General features: G+C 37.7%; 3 protein-coding genes across 3 annotated transcripts; 2 read left to right on the top strand and 1 right to left on the bottom strand.

The window, feature by feature from the left end:
• The first annotated feature begins 86 nt into the window (after nucleotides 1–86).
• On the top strand, nucleotides 87–1,148 carry LOC137718141 (pentatricopeptide repeat-containing protein At1g05670, mitochondrial-like). Its single transcript, XM_068457645.1, has 2 exons — nucleotides 87–735; nucleotides 931–1,148. The coding sequence occupies exons 1-2, from the start codon at nucleotides 87–89 to the stop codon at nucleotides 1,146–1,148; spliced, it is 867 nt and encodes a 288-aa protein (XP_068313746.1).
• A 3,429-nt stretch (nucleotides 1,149–4,577) lies between these two features.
• Nucleotides 4,578–8,041, top strand: LOC137717997 (PHD finger protein ALFIN-LIKE 4-like). Its single transcript, XM_068457525.1, has 5 exons — nucleotides 4,578–4,830; nucleotides 4,941–4,973; nucleotides 6,068–6,296; nucleotides 7,089–7,221; nucleotides 7,478–8,041. Exons 1-5 carry the CDS (start codon nucleotides 4,734–4,736, stop codon nucleotides 7,754–7,756), a joined length of 771 nt encoding a protein of 256 aa, XP_068313626.1. The 5' UTR covers nucleotides 4,578–4,733; the 3' UTR covers nucleotides 7,757–8,041.
• A 2,354-nt stretch (nucleotides 8,042–10,395) lies between these two features.
• Nucleotides 10,396–12,318, bottom strand: LOC137717731 (uncharacterized). Its single transcript, XM_068457194.1, has one exon. The coding sequence runs from the start codon at nucleotides 11,690–11,692 to the stop codon at nucleotides 10,655–10,657; it is 1,038 nt and encodes a 345-aa protein (XP_068313295.1). The 5' UTR covers nucleotides 11,693–12,318; the 3' UTR covers nucleotides 10,396–10,654.
• Between the last annotated feature and the right edge of the window lie 2,958 nt (nucleotides 12,319–15,276).

The raw sequence follows: 15,276 nt of genomic DNA, 5'->3' as shown, positions 1-15,276 counted from the left end.
GTTTGTGTAAGAAGGGTGATATTAAGAATGCCCAGAAGATGTTTAATGAAATGATTTGTGAGCCAAATGTGATTACTTATAATACCATGATTCATGGGTTTTTTAAGATTGGTGATATTGATAGTGCAAGGAGCGTTTTGGTTCGGATGACAGAGAGTAGGGATTGCTTGCCTGATAGGATAACTTGTACAATATTGATTGATGGGTATTGTAAGAAAGGCAAGTTGGAGGAGGCGATGAAGTGTATGTATGAAATGGAGAAGCATGGTTGTGAGCCAAATGTGATCACTTATAGTACCATGATACACGGGTTTTGTAGGAAGGGTGATTTTGATAGTGCACGGAGAGTTTTGGGTCGGATGAGGGAGAGTAAGGATTGCTTGCCTGATTTGGTAACTTATACAACTTTGATTGATGGGTATTGCAAGAAAGGCGAGTTGGAGAAGGTGATGAAGTGCATGGGTGAAATGGAGAAACTGGGCTGTGAGCCTAATCTGTTCAGTTGCAATGCTCTGATTCATGCTTTGTGTTTGAGTGGGCACATTGGTGAGGCGAAGGATATGGTGACAAAGATGAGATTACATGGTGTGGAGGACGATATAGTAACACACATGACTATCTTGAAAGGGCCTTACATTGAGGGGAGGCCAGATGCCGCTGCTAAACATCTTAAAGATATAGTGAACCTTGGGATGAAACCGGAAGTGGCATATGTGGTGATTTTTAATGAGTACTGTAAGTTGAGAAAACCAGATGGAGCGATTTAGCTTTTGAAGGAAATGAATATAAGAGTCCTAGAGCTGAGTGTTTCATGCTTTAATAGAGTACTCACAGTTCATGTTGAAAATGGGTAACCTGAAAGAGCTATTTTTCTTCTAAAGGAAATGCGTCGAATGGGTTGCTTTCCGAATTTCTTTTTGTATAACACAGTGATATGCAGTCTTTGTGATATGAGAGGTAGAATGGGGGAAGTTGAAGAGCTTGTTTGTGACATGCTTGGGAATGGTCACGAGCTTCGTACCAACCTCTACGGTTGCATAATTAAGGGTTATTGCGAAGATGGCAATGTGAATATGGCAGTGCAGACTTTCTGTGGAGCTCTGGATAACAATAACATTTTAGAAACTTTAACGAAAAGCTCCCGGTAATGTTCACTTTAACGAAAAACCACATTTTAACATTAAAAAGTCAATTATGATACTATTTACTTTACCTTTTATTTTGTCCTTTAAAACTAAAAAATTTTAAGTTTTTTTTATTAATTTTCCTTTAACATATTTTCCGTTTGGAGAGATTTTCGATTTTGATCAAGGAATTGTGCGCAAAAGGGATGGTGGTTGAAGCTGAGAGGATATTTGATGACATGAGTAAGAAATGCACTGTGGTTGATGTAGATAGTTAGGGGGCGTTTGTTGCGCCGGACTATCTCGGACTGGATTAGCTTCAAGGACTAAGCTGGACTGGCTTAGACTAGACTAAATTGGACTAACTTAGTGAAGCGTTTGGTGCAGTATTGGACTAAGAAGTTGATAATAACAAATTCTAATATTATATTATTTAATATATAAATTATTAATATTTTATTATGATCTTATCTTTTTCTTCATTTTTCCCTACCATTTCCTCTTAGACCTCTCAATTCATGTCTCTTTTTCATTCCTGGTCAAACTCTTTATTGATTCCATTCTCTATTTCTCTGTCCTCTCTCCCTCTCTAGCAATGCGTTGTTCGAATGGAACCTCACGGCTCCAATTTTCCCGACGAGTTGCAGGTTTCCCGATGTGTTTTCCGGCCAACCCTCGTTAAATTGGATGAAGTTAGCACCGCCAAAAAATTCATCACCATCCCTAGATCGAGATCTTAGCTTTGAATGCTCGAATCTGTCATGGATTTGAAGAAGCCCAAACAGGCCGAGACTTCCAGGCCATTTTCCGGCCACATTCGACCATATTTTGGCCTCAATTCAGGTAAAATCGTAATCTTGTCACTCCCAGCTTCAATTTGATATATTTTATATGAAAGTTGGTTGTGAAATGGATCTGAAAGAGAGTCGGAAAGTTAATGATTGATCTAGGTGACCGGAGATGATGAGGAGTCTGTCGGGAGTGGTCGTTGAGCATGACGAGGACGAGAAAGAGAGGATAGTCTTAGCTAGTCCCATGGTTATTGGGGGGTCTCGCTAAGACCTCTTAGTGAAGGGTTTTGTCCATGCTAGTCCCCTTTAGTCTCATTAATGTTAGTCCCAGCATGGAACAAACACAATATTGGACTAATAGCTAGTCCAGTCCAGTCCAACTTAGTGAGGGCAAACAAACACCCCCTTACAGAATAGTGGTAGATGAACATTTATGTTTGTCTGGGAGAAGGAAGGAGGCACTTGACAGTGAAGCAAATTAGTAATGCAGCTTGAAGGTTCTAACTGGCAACTAAGCTTTTTACGAACACGATGGATTCATGAAGAAGTAAGCTCTAGAGGATCAAGAACAGCGATTTCTCATGCTTTTATATCGTCTGCGGTCTGCCTGATGCTTTCCATCCACATGAAGCTGGAGCATGCCTTTGTTTTGTTTTCGGATCGTAGGAGAACGAAATCGAGTGATTAATCAAGTAATGAGGGAGTTTACTCAGTTTCGAGAAATCTTAATCATAAGCCATTATTTCTGGGGTTCAAACTCTTACCATACAGTTCATTATTTCGCGACTTTTGCTTGGAACAGATTGAAAAGTATAAAAAATAAAAAATGGAAAAACATAAAAACTAAGCAAAAGTTTTCACTTCATTTTCATGCTCAACTGATTTCAAAGTATGTAAGTGTGCGTTTGAAAATGGTTTCTATTCAAATTAGTTTATTTTAAGGGTATTTTGAGAAAGTGTTTTTAAAATGACTATCGGCTTTTATATAATCAAAAGAGCTCAAAAGTACATTAAATGCAAATTTAAACTAAATTATTGGATAGTGCTGGAAAGGCTAAATTTAGAAAGAAAATTGGCAAACTAAATAATGTGTCATCGATATGAATGAGCACGTTTATCAACGTTTAAATAATAAATCAATCATCAACTTCTATATTTTTTAGTTTTCAAAATTTTGTCTACAAGTTTAGTCTCTCTAACATAATCCTAAATTATTATGGCCTGTTTATTGTAAATTTAGTCCATTCTCCTAATTTCTTAGTCTAGATAATATCGTATGTATTAAAAAAATTACATTAAATCCAAGCGATTATATATATATATATATATATATCATAATGTAATTGAAAAGTGCACCTTATAAATTAATGACTATAAAGTAATCATTTTAGGGTTTAGGGTTTTATGAAGCTTCCATTTAAAAAAAATAACTGTGTCAATTATATGATATAAAAAGTATTGATCGAGTAATTTTGATTAAAATTTTAGGTGATACAACCTGATTAGATAACAATTAAAAACATGAGGAGTTGTTCATGTGGGAAATGGAGAGAGTATTTATTCTTTGGTTGAAGAATAGCAGAGCTATTGTGGCCTTCTCTATGTTTGACTTAATCTGAAATTAGATTTTTCTTTTTAATTCAAAACTTCTATTACACAACATCTACATATCCATGATAATCTTCTCTCTTCCACCACCAGACCATTGGGTTGTCCTTGGAGATCCTCACAAGCACTTCATCAGACTTTTGAGTAGTCCTAGAACCACTCGGGTCCAAGAATGGATCTGCCATATATTTTGTGAAATTGCATCTTAAAGAGTTTTGGAACAAAATTGAACGAAAAATTTTCTTTCCAAAAAATTGTGGTTTGAATAAGTTCATAACAATCGGATGACAACTGAAAAACTAATCATTAAAACATTCAATTCTAAAAATGGTTAGTTTTACAAATTTCTTAAATAAAAAAAGAGAAATGTCGTGCAATAACCATAGTAATCTGCACAGCTCAGTACAAACCCTCACTCTTGAAAAATGATTTTTACATGAAATAAGTTCATTATTATATTATCGTGATGTTATTTTTCAAATAAAATAGTTGTACGTGAGTTTTCACTACATATACTAGCATATGGGCACACACAAAGTGTGTGAGAAATTTTTTTTTTAATTTTTATTATTTTTTTAATAAATAGAGATATGTTAGGATTACATGTAGGTGATGTTTAAAAAAAAAGAGCAAAATTTAGTTGTATGAAATTATATTTTTACCTCATATTTCTTATTCATATTCTGTTTTATTAAAATGTTAAGCTAGTAATTTCATAGAATTTTAATTAATAATGAATATTTTATTAATTAATAAAGATTATATTAGTACATTAAAGCATTACGCGACAGTAAATATGATTTATGTAAATTTCTCGGTTCATTCACCAAGAATTTGTTGAAATCTTAAAAGCCAGGTCGAGTTGTTGTCTCTAGGGGACCCACAAACCATCGTAACAGTAATCGATCAATGCCAGCGTGGCAAAGATCTTGAATTGAAAGACTAATAAATCGCACAAGGGTTTTTTAATTTTTTTTCAAAATAATGCGAGCCTGTCAGTTATTGTCAGCCTCACGGACTCTTACCATTTATCAAATCCTCTTTATTAATCCGTTTCGTTCCGATTCAAATCCGCATCTCTCTCTCTGTCTCTCTCTACACGCCCACACTCTCTCTCCTCCCAAACTCTCTGAGTAAAGAGGTCAAATATTTCCCAACCTTTCCCTCCCATTTTTTCCCACTTACTCTATCTCTCCGCAATTGTGAAGGCATGGACAGCGGTGCTTTGTACAACCCGCGCACGGTGGAGGAGGTCTTCAGAGACTTCAAAGGGCGGAGGGCCGGCATGATTAAAGCTCTCACCACCGGTAACTTTTTCGCTCCAATTTTCTTCGTCAACTTTCCACTATTACTCCAAAAGCTATGGAAATTCGATGAAGGATTAAATTTTCTTCCTTTTTTTTTTTTGTGGTTGCAGAGGTCGAAGACTTTTTTCAGCAGTGCGACCCTGGTCAGTGTTTTTCCCTTGATTTTATTTCTGTTTTTTATTTATTTAATTGTTTGGTTTAGTGCAGGCGCTGTTTGGTTGTATGAAAGAAAGTGTTTTTTTTTTTAAATAACTGAATTAGGGATTTTTGGTTTTAATAATTTCTGGTATTTATGATACGTGTGTGAAATATATATGCTTTTTGAGTAAAGGGCGACCCAAGTCAAGGCTCTTCGCTTTAGAACCTCTATGGTGCGCATCACTTCCTTTGTTTTGCAAAGAAGCTGTTTTTTCGGCTCGAACCTGTGCTCTTAGGTCACAAAGTAGCAAACTTTTCGTTGCGCTAAGGCGCGCCCTCATATATGCTTTTTCAGTAATTCAGGAAAATAATCATATAAATAATTCATTTTTAACTTGTTTCTTGTTAATAAATTAATTATTTACTATCTTGGAATATATGTGAAGAAATTTTATTATTATTAGTTTTCAATAATGCAGTATCAGTTGAGTGTATGCAAACTTAGAAAGTATATTTTTTTCGCCATGCAGTACTACGGGTGGTATTTTTCTTCACTTGAAGGTGAGAGGTCTTAGGTTCGAATCCTGTGGATGGCGAATTCAATACTAAATTAGACTGTCTGTTGTGTGGCTTAGCGAACTCCCCCTCTTCTTAGTGTAAAAATATATCGATGTACTTAAAAAAAAAAATAGGCAACCCCAAGCCAACAAGGCTCCCGCTTTGCAAGGGTTGAGGGAACGTCTATCGTATTCAATCTTAATCCAACTTTGCAGAGAGTAATGAGTTTAGTTGTGTTTTCATGTCTGATTCAAGTTTTTGAAAGTTGAATTGAATTGTTGCGGTTTGATCGGTTTTTGAGTTACCACCTCAAAAGACAAAAATAAATGTTTTTCAAGGCGATCAGTTGTGGTTTGGGTTCTTTTGTTAAGAAAATTGAAATTTTGATTATCGTTGCGTTATACATTTTGATGAAAAATGAGAATGCAGCTGTTAAAGCTGTTGTAAAGGTTAATTCTAAGCATGTTTCTCTCTCATACCTTGATTGCTTCCTTAGTTTTTGGAGAGCATGTAACGTTACCTTAAACATCTTTCATGACAGAGAAGGAAAATCTTTGCCTTTATGGATTCCCAACTGAGCAGTGGGAAGTTAATTTGCCTGCGGAGGAGGTTCCTCCAGAGCTTCCGGAGCCAGCACTTGGTATCAACTTTGCAAGAGATGGGATGCAAGAAAAGGACTGGTTATCCTTGGTTGCTGTCCACAGTGATGCATGGTTGCTTGCGGTGGCATTTTATTTCGGTGCGAGGTTTGGATTTGATAAGGCTGATAGGTATGCTTCTTTGTACCATATGATAAATGCATGGTTTAATTCTGTATGGTTCAATGGATTCAAATTGTGGGTTCAAGTTGACGTTATCACTTGATTTTAGGTCAGGCCAACAGTTCTGCATATGGCATGCAAAATGCTTTCTTTATTCCCATGAAGTCAAGTCAGGGCATAATCATCGTCCCGACGTTATGGTTTCCTGTCGTTATGCGTTTTTAAACTTTTTATGTTCCAATGTCTATGCACACACACATTGTATGTTTGCTGTGTAATTCTTCTGTTCGGGATTGAGCTATAGTAAAGTTGATGCTTTGTAGTCTACTTCCTTTACGACTGTTCACAGCTGTTTTAAATGATTGATTCTGTTCTTTTTTGGAAGATTTAGAAGGTGATTGTGCCATAGTTGTGTTACTTTCTTCTGACATCTTTATTAGGAATGTAGTTGAAGGTGTTTGGATTTTGCATTCTTTTTTTCGGTTGCAGTTTTTGGATTCTTTTATTTAAATTTCTGATGTACAAGGAAGTAACGTGGCCTATTTCTGTAAAGTTAGTTCTGTTTGCAAATGAAAATTAAATCAAGAGCATCGCCAAAAACTGTAATGTGGCCTATCTATTTCTGTGAATTTCCCTACTGATATTGTACTTATCGAACATTGCCTTCATTTGGCAGCTTGCAGTGCTAACTACAATCCAAATCTCATTTTCTTGTGACCTCTTCTGGTTTCATGTTGCAACACTGCCGTATTATTGATCTTGAATTCACTTACCAATATGATGTTGGTATCTACATTGCAGGAAACGCCTTTTTAATATGATAAATGAACTTCCAACAATATTCGAGGTTGTGACAGGGACAGCCAAGAAACAAGTCAAGGAGAAGTCATCAAATTCAAATCATGGTAGCAACAGATCTAAGTCAAACTCTAAGGTCTGGAAAAAATTGATTGCCAGTTTCTGAATACTTGTTTGATGTTTCTACTTCTATTTTTTTTGAAGTATAGATGTGCCCGTGAGGAAACTTTGCTATATTCATAAAATATTGTAAACAGAAAATAACGACTCTGAAATTTCTGTAAATTTTGTGATGCCATTCCAACATCAGACGAGAAGATGAATCATTAGTTTTTGGTTTCTGAACAACCTGGCCAGATTGTATCTTATTCATATACGGTTGGCAAATGCAGCGAGGTTCTGAGCCTCAACCCAGGTATTCAAAGGCCTTGCAGTCAAAGGATGCGGAGGAGAACGAGGAAGAAGGTTTGGAAGATGAAGACGAGGATGAGCATGGCGAGACACTGTGTGGGGCTTGTGGAGAAAACTACGCATCTGATGAATTTTGGATTTGCTGCGACATCTGCGAGAAGTGGTTCCACGGTAAGTGTGTCAAGATCACCCCAGCAAGAGCCGAGCATATCAAGCAGTACAAATGCCCATCTTGCAGCAACAAGAGAGCCAAACATTGATGGTTTTTCTGGGGAGGTGACTTGCGTATTCTCGTGGTTGACTGCTAATTGTCTAGGTCAGGTTTTCTCTGTCTCAAAGCTTGTAACTTTAGGAAATTTTATCTTGGATCTTGACTTGTTGCGTAGTTTGCAAGTCTGCTGTCTATTTCAATTAAGTTAGGATATTTATGTTCAGGTCGGAAACGATTTTCCCCCTGTGAGTGTGGAACTCGTCATTTCTCTGCGTGAATGTAGCACAGTGTCTATAAAATTAAAGTCTGTATTTCACAATTGGATTTTCATCAACCTTATAGCATCTTCTGTCTTGTTTGTCTTTGAGTTTCGATCTCGAGAGGTGTCAAACGTTTCGTTGAGGGTGTAAAAATTTCATCCTGAAAATTTCAAGGTGTGTTTATGCTTCATTCCCCTTGTGCTTTGAAATGGAAGATGATCCCCCTCTAGGATTTTCGGTGAAAATATCTGAGTATCAATCAAAGCACTTCTATTAGAAGCGCTTTTTTGAATCGGGCCCTAAGGTCCAGTCTCTGTATAGCTAATGAATTGGCCCTGCCCAAGCCCAAAATAGTTTTTGGTTTCAAACACAATAAAGCGTTTGGTGCTGGATTTCAAAATGGTGTAACAATGTTCGCTAAAGGTTCGGACTGTGTACGCGTGTCATGTATTTTATGACATAAAACACGAGCGATTCATATGAAACGTGCACGCTCGAATTGTAGTCTGCCGAGCCAATAATATAATATTAGCAGTGTTTAAAATTTCTTCAATACTGTTGATATCAGAAAAATCAAGAACAATACGAAAACTGGATGAAGTCATATCAGATAAACTTTTAAATTTCGGCTAAATTCAATAGATTTTGTCAATATTTTCGTCATATCGATTAAATATGCACAAACTGCGTTATGATATTTCTAAAGATTCATTTCATGTTTTCACATTTTTAATTAATTTTCATCATTTTCATCGAAATCAATTAACTTGAAGAGCCACAATATTATTATACCCGTGCTATACAAGTCATTTTAACGGAAAGGGGATCCGGCTCTTCGGATCCCTTTCCACCAAGTTCGGAATCCGAAACGTTGAAATTTGATCCAACGGTTACAGTTATTATAACTTTTAAAAAAACTTTCTGTTTGTAGTTGTTTAATCAAATTTCAATAATCCAAACCTTGAACTTAATGGATTTGGTGGAAAGGGATTGGGAGAGGATTCCTCTCCATTTCAACTGGACATTTCAGCGAGGATCAGACAATGTCACATTGTGGATAAGGCAATAAGAGGGAGGGAGAAAAGAGAGAAACTGAGAACGAAACACGTGAGACCCACTCTTTTCAGTGGCGTCTTTGGATTGATGGTCCATAGAGATTGAAGAAAATGTCAAAGGTCTGATGGTCCACAGTTCATTGCATCGCACCGGATTAGCCCCTGGTTTTGGAGTCTGGGTCCCATTAAAATACAAAAAGTTGCTTCCGCACGCATATGCTGTGTTTGATGGACGTTTCACCTCTCGAGTGTTTGATCAGTTTCTTCAACCGTCCGCCCACCTTGACAATTGCCACCTCCTCTTGTTTTTATCGGCACCTGGTTCAACTTCAACATGTTAAGTTGTTCAATTTACTGGTGAAATTTGACATCACGTCTAGTTCAGATGCACATTGTTGACTGTTAGGAGAGAATATGTTATGTCAACGGGACGAGAGTATATCTTCTTGTATTCAACTTGTTCATCATGTGATCTGATGAAGCTGAGTCTAAAATTTATGTATCGTCGTGTCTTTAAATTATTCATTGCGCGACTTGATAAAGCGTTTCTTGAGTTTGAAATGAAGTCCACATATTCATTAAACATGCTTGACCAATTGGGTGTGACACTAAACCAAAAGATATGTATCCTCTTGTATCCGAATCACTTGTCACGTAATGTAATGGAGCATCAGTTGAGCTAAAGATCCACATGGCATCAAGAAAGCTTTGCCAATTGGCAATGTGACAGTCAAATCGAATCCCAACCACTCATCACATGACGTGATGAAATTTTTGTTGAGCCTGAAATTCATGTATTTATTAAGTATGCTCGGCCAATTCACAGTGTGACATACTGAAAATTTCATAACTAATAGCGGCCAATGTATTCAATGTAGCCTTTAAAAAGATGCATGCCAATTCTAGGGCTTTCAAGATGGTTTATTAAAGGGTAATAATTGGGAACATTCATGAATGTAGGGAGGAGGCCTAATGAAACAAACTTGCCTTTAACTTAAGAGGGGCCAGAGCCAAACCACCCACCCAATTCCACTCATCAAGTTGTGCACAAGGTTTCTGACTAACATTTGTTATTTCTGGATAGTGGGCTTCCCACAATATTAAGGCAGTTTTAAAGTACGTATTCTAATATTTTAACGGATAAGCTGTTAAGTTTCCACCTATATGTTCGAGACTCCTCCCTTTGAAGTATTGTAAAAGTTTAGAACCCTCTTCTTATCAATGAAAAAAAAAGGGGAAAAAAATATATATATAGTTTCAAAAGTTTCTTACATCAACATTTTCCGTCCAGCAACATGACAAAGAGATCCCAATAGATAATTGCATACATAAAATCCAAAACTTAGCTTAATCATAAATAAAAACTCCACTTCTTTCCCGTTCACTTGTTCATCGTCTTCATTAAATTCGGGCCAACGATATGACACACGGTGTTACCAATCTACTAATGTCATTCCATCAAAACGGAACGGAAATTCTTGCACAAAGGGGCAAATCAAATGAAAGAAAACTACTAGACTATGTACAAATTTACATGATCAATATGGCAATAGGTATGCCGTTATAGCCAAATCCAGGCAAGAAGGATTTGAAATGTGCATGGAAATAAAAACCACTTCTTTCTGCGCAGCTCTATTGATTCTTGGTAGACATTCTTTTGAGAAACTCATAGGTAGTAACCATGGTTGTGGAAGACATTGCCATTGAAGCCCACCTAGGCCCTAGCCCTCTGTAACAAGCAGCAAACCCTCCTTCCCTCACCAGATTTCTCACCGTCTGCATTATTGTCAGCGGTCTTCTATGCCCGTTTTCTTCCGCATCCAGAACTTGCAACCGCGTCTTGACGGTATCCAGCGGCATGGTAATCAGAGCAGAAACCCCACTTGCCATGCCTGCACTCAACGCCTGCACTGCCAGCATTGCCTTGCAATCGGGCCGCAAATTAGACCCATTGCCTGAGCCACTCTCATCTTTCTTACACATATAGCCACCAAAACTACTCCAAATGAGTCTGTGTGCAACAGAGTAAGAAGCCCACCAAACCGCATTTGAAGGAGCATAAGTCAGTGACGAAATCCCAAATCCCCTGTACAATCCTCTCAATCCATCGGCATGAACAATTTTCGTAAAAGCATCAAGGCCATTTCTATACCTATAAGAACTCACATTGGGGAGGATGTGTTTGGTGCTGCTGGTGCAGCCCTGAACCATGAGCCTCTGGCTCACAACATCGATCGGGGTCCAAACAAATTGGGCCGCCATGGCTGAGCTCAACCCTGCAGCTGCATTCGCTATCGCCATTGCTGTAGTATCCGAAAATCCTAATCTAACCGTCACAGTTCCAACATTGCTCTTGGTGACTTCAAGCGCCGTCATGTAAAGCGCTCGAGCCGGAATTGTTCCCATCAGAGAGGTCCCAAAACCTCTGTAAAACCCTTTAGGACCTTCGTGGCGCATGATTGCACAAGACATCTTCAAGCAAGAAATCTGAGTGGGTGAAACTTGTTGGCGGGTTTTTAACACTACAATTGGATACAAAGCACCTGAAACACCAGAAAACAAAGCAGCACCCAGAAAGAAAAACTTGGACTTGTCAAGCATATGCCAATCTATATCAGCCGGGATATGAATTTCCGAAGCCGAATCGTCCTCGGCCGCGCTCAAGCTCATCTTCGCCACCTTTAAAACCCGATTCAAGATCCAGAATACAAACCACTCTTCCCCACCTATAAATTTTCCAAATCCTCCCTACCACCTAAAGATTTCAACAAAATTTCGAGCACTACTAGCTAGTTCCGAGCTCAGCAAACACTCAAACCAGATAATAATCAGCAAACAAAAAAAAGTACTTTAGATTTTGAAATGAAGTAAAAATACAACCTGGGAACTTTACAAAACGAACGATTACTAAGAAATGACCTGTTACTCAGAAAAAGAAGAACTTTTAAGGTGTGATTTGAGAGCTAGGAGATTAATTGAGATGTGGGTTTTGTAGGATTTTTAGGGTTCTTTTTCCTCTTGCGCAACCGGATTAGGGAACGCATGTGGATCGCCATAAATGGGTCGAACATTTCTTCATGTAAAAACCCCAATCAGTATTGATGGTTCTTACCAGCAGAGGAAGAAGATCATGAGGGCTCATCATCATCGTCTTCAGAACCCCATCTCTGCAAAATCGACGGTGGAGATTGATGGAATCCCAGCTGCAAATATCTAGAGAGAGAGTGAGGAGTAAACACAGAAAGCGAAGTGGATTGAGCGAAAGGATTGAGGAGAGAGAAAGAGCGAAAGAGAGAGGCTTGAACTTGGAAGGTGGTGAGACAGAGAGGACAAGATTTATGGAGTGTAGCGAGGGTTTTTCGGATCCACAAAGCGGACACGTGTCAGTTATCACCTCGAGGTCTTTCCAATGAATTAACCGGGTTAAGGTTGGATCTGATTGACCGTGATCCATGCAATTATGGGTTCAACTGTGGGACTGTGGACTGATATATGTTGGCTTGTGGTGGTCACGGTGCTACAGTCATTTGATCACACGTTGAGTTCTTTTTCGTGTATCAGTGGTAGGTTTGGAGTTTTTGTCTTGTATTAGAGAGCAACTTGTATAAAACAAGTTTACCGTCATTTAAGTTTCATGATCTAACAATACAAGAGAAATGTTAAGGAAATTCTCTTACAAGTAAGGCTGAAAAAAAAAAACCGAAAATTCCAAACCAAACCGAAAAAATCCCAAACTGAAAATCCCCAAAATTTCAGTACCCAATGCCGAATTGATGCTGAAATTTTGGTACGTGAATCGGTCTCACTTTTTCATTCGTTTGGTAATCCTAAACCGAACTGAAAAAAAAAAAATATATATATATATATATATATTACTTAATTTTAAATATATATTTGGAATTGTAACAACCATTGGATTTGGTTGAGATTTAATCTTAACCGTTGAATTCAAATAAAACCCTCACTCAGTCACTCTCTCTCGACCTCACCTCTCCCTGCTCTCTTATCCTCACCGATTTCTCTCAATCTTTCTCCTCCTCTTTATTTGCCATCTTCGAATCCGGCCACATCACACAAGTGACTCACCTCTCTCTCTTTCTCAACTAACCTCCCTGATCTTTCTCTCGACTTCTCATCCCTTACTGAAAAACACTTTCTAGGAATAACAGCATCTCGAGTGATAACATCATCAATCCTCACCAAGAGTTTGGCTTCGTTTGAATGACTCAGACCTTCAAGCATTAAGTTCACTCAGTCTCAGACTCTCTTTGTCTCTTTGTCTCTCCTTCTCGAATTCGAAGCTCAGCAGCCAGCCATCTACCCTATCACAATCTGACTCCGACGAACTCTCTCCAATCCAGCGACCACCACACCTCACAGCTTCATCCCCCATCACCGATTCTCTCTAGTCTCTATGTGTGTGGGGTTTCGAATTAAGGTTAGGGTTTCAAATTGGGGGCTCGGGTTAGGAGGAGGACGCGAGTCCATCTGACTATCTCTTCACTCTGTCTCTCACTCGACCACCGATTCATTGTCACTTTCTCTTATTTAAATTTGGGTTTTTAATGTAGGTTCAAATGATTTCAATTTCAATCTAGATGATTTGGATTTTGATGCAGGTTTGGTTTTGGAATCCTGAAGTTTCAGTTCCGGATCGATCGTCGGATTCTTGTCCCAAAAATTTTCAGTTTGGGATTTGGTATGCCATTTTCGGTTCGGTATCCCATACCAAACCAGCCCTACTTAAAAGTGAGACTTTCCATAGACTCTCTCCCAACTCATTTTTTTTGGCACAATGTTTCATAATGTTACCACACATAAGAATTGTGCCAAAAACATGAAGTGGCAGAGAGTTCATGAAGAAGTCCAACTTTAACAAAGTCTCCTTAGCATTTCTCAACAAAAATACAATGTCAAGCTATGAAACATATTATGACCATAAATCCGTTTTGTGCAAGATTATAGCCTAAAACATTCAACACCAACAAAAAAAAAATTATCAATCAAATAATAATGGAATGAGAATTAAAGATTAATGAAATATGATTTACAAAAAGATTTTAATTAATTACCTATTACATATTAGGGAGCTTTATATATAGAGAAAAAAACCTTTTACTATATTTTTAAGGAACTTTGTAAGTTTTTAAACATGTCAAAGAGCGATAAAAACATAAAAACAACTAAATCCCAACCCAAAAACATGGAAACAATGTTTTAAATTATCAACCATACCCCTAAGGTTTTAGGCTATTAATAAAACTCGGCCCTCACAACTTTAATAAAATTAATATGTGCCAAAAGCTCAACTCATCTTCAATTATTTTTGCATAATCAGTTCAACCCGTCTTCATTTTTGTAGAATCAGTTCAATTCATCCTCAATGATTTTTGTAGAATCAGTTCAACCCTCTTCGACCATTTTTTCGGAATTAATTCCAACCCATCTTTGACCATTTTTGCAGAATCAGTTCAACCTTCATCGACCATTTTTGCCAAATCAATTCAACCCGTTGTTAACCATTTTTGCATAATCAGTTCAACCCGTCCTCGACCATTTGCAGAATCAGTTCAACTAGTCTTCGACCATTTTCGCAGAATCAATTCAACCCGTCCGACCATTTTTCCAAAATCAGTTCAATTCGTCGTCAGCTATTTTTGCAGAGTAAGTTCAACTCATTTTTGACTATTTTTGCAGAATCAGTTCAACCTATCGTCGACCATTTTTGTAGAATCGATTCAAAGTTTAACTAGTCCTCAACCATTTTTGCAAAATCAGTTCAACCCGACTAGGAGCATTTTTGCAAAATCAATTCAACCCGAGAATGACCATTTTTGCAGAATCAGTTCAATTCGTCCTCGACCACTTTTACATAATCAATTCAACTCGTCATCGACCATTTTTGCAGAATTAGCACCCGTCATTGACCATTTTTGCAGAATTAGTTCAACCTGTCCTCGACTATTTTTGTATAATCAATTCAATCCGTCTTTGGCTAATACTAACATAATTTTCCTCTTTCACACGGAAGCAAGGTGAACGTGAGCTGAAATGTTCGAGTGCCTTTGCTTGTATCTAGAAATAAAGTGAAACTTTTGACATTACTAGTTCGAATGTTACATTTTGAAAATACCAGTTGAAATGTTGCCTTCTGAACCAATATAAGTAGCGAATAATGACAAGGCGACTAGAGCGATAATTAAATTGCATATATGGTACTGATTCGAGTTGGCCCCTTCTTCTTACTCTGAATT

The sequence above is a fragment of the Pyrus communis genome, chromosome 15 (assembly GCF_963583255.1).
Source record: "Pyrus communis chromosome 15, drPyrComm1.1, whole genome shotgun sequence".
NCBI lineage: Eukaryota > Viridiplantae > Streptophyta > Magnoliopsida > Rosales > Rosaceae > Pyrus > Pyrus communis.
Note: the sequence above shows the minus strand (reverse complement) of the source record. Positions and strands in the feature narration are given on the sequence as shown.

Excerpts from the sequence above, each read along its gene's own strand:
- LOC137718141 (XM_068457645.1), top strand. The coding sequence starts at position 87 with ATGATTCATGGGTTTTTTAAGATTGGTGATATTGATAGTGCAAGGAGC. Across the intron at positions 736-930 it reads GGTGATTTTTAATGAGTACT|TGATATGCAGTCTTTGTGAT; the intron begins GTAAGTTGAGAA and ends TGTATAACACAG.
- LOC137717997 (XM_068457525.1), top strand. The coding sequence starts at position 4,734 with ATGGACAGCGGTGCTTTGTACAACCCGCGCACGGTGGAGGAGGTCTTC. Across the intron at positions 4,974-6,067 it reads TTTTCAGCAGTGCGACCCTG|AGAAGGAAAATCTTTGCCTT; the intron begins GTCAGTGTTTTT and ends CTTTCATGACAG. Across the intron at positions 6,297-7,088 it reads GGATTTGATAAGGCTGATAG|GAAACGCCTTTTTAATATGA; the intron begins GTATGCTTCTTT and ends TCTACATTGCAG.
- LOC137717731 (XM_068457194.1), bottom strand. The coding sequence starts at position 11,692 with ATGAGCTTGAGCGCGGCCGAGGACGATTCGGCTTCGGAAATTCATATC.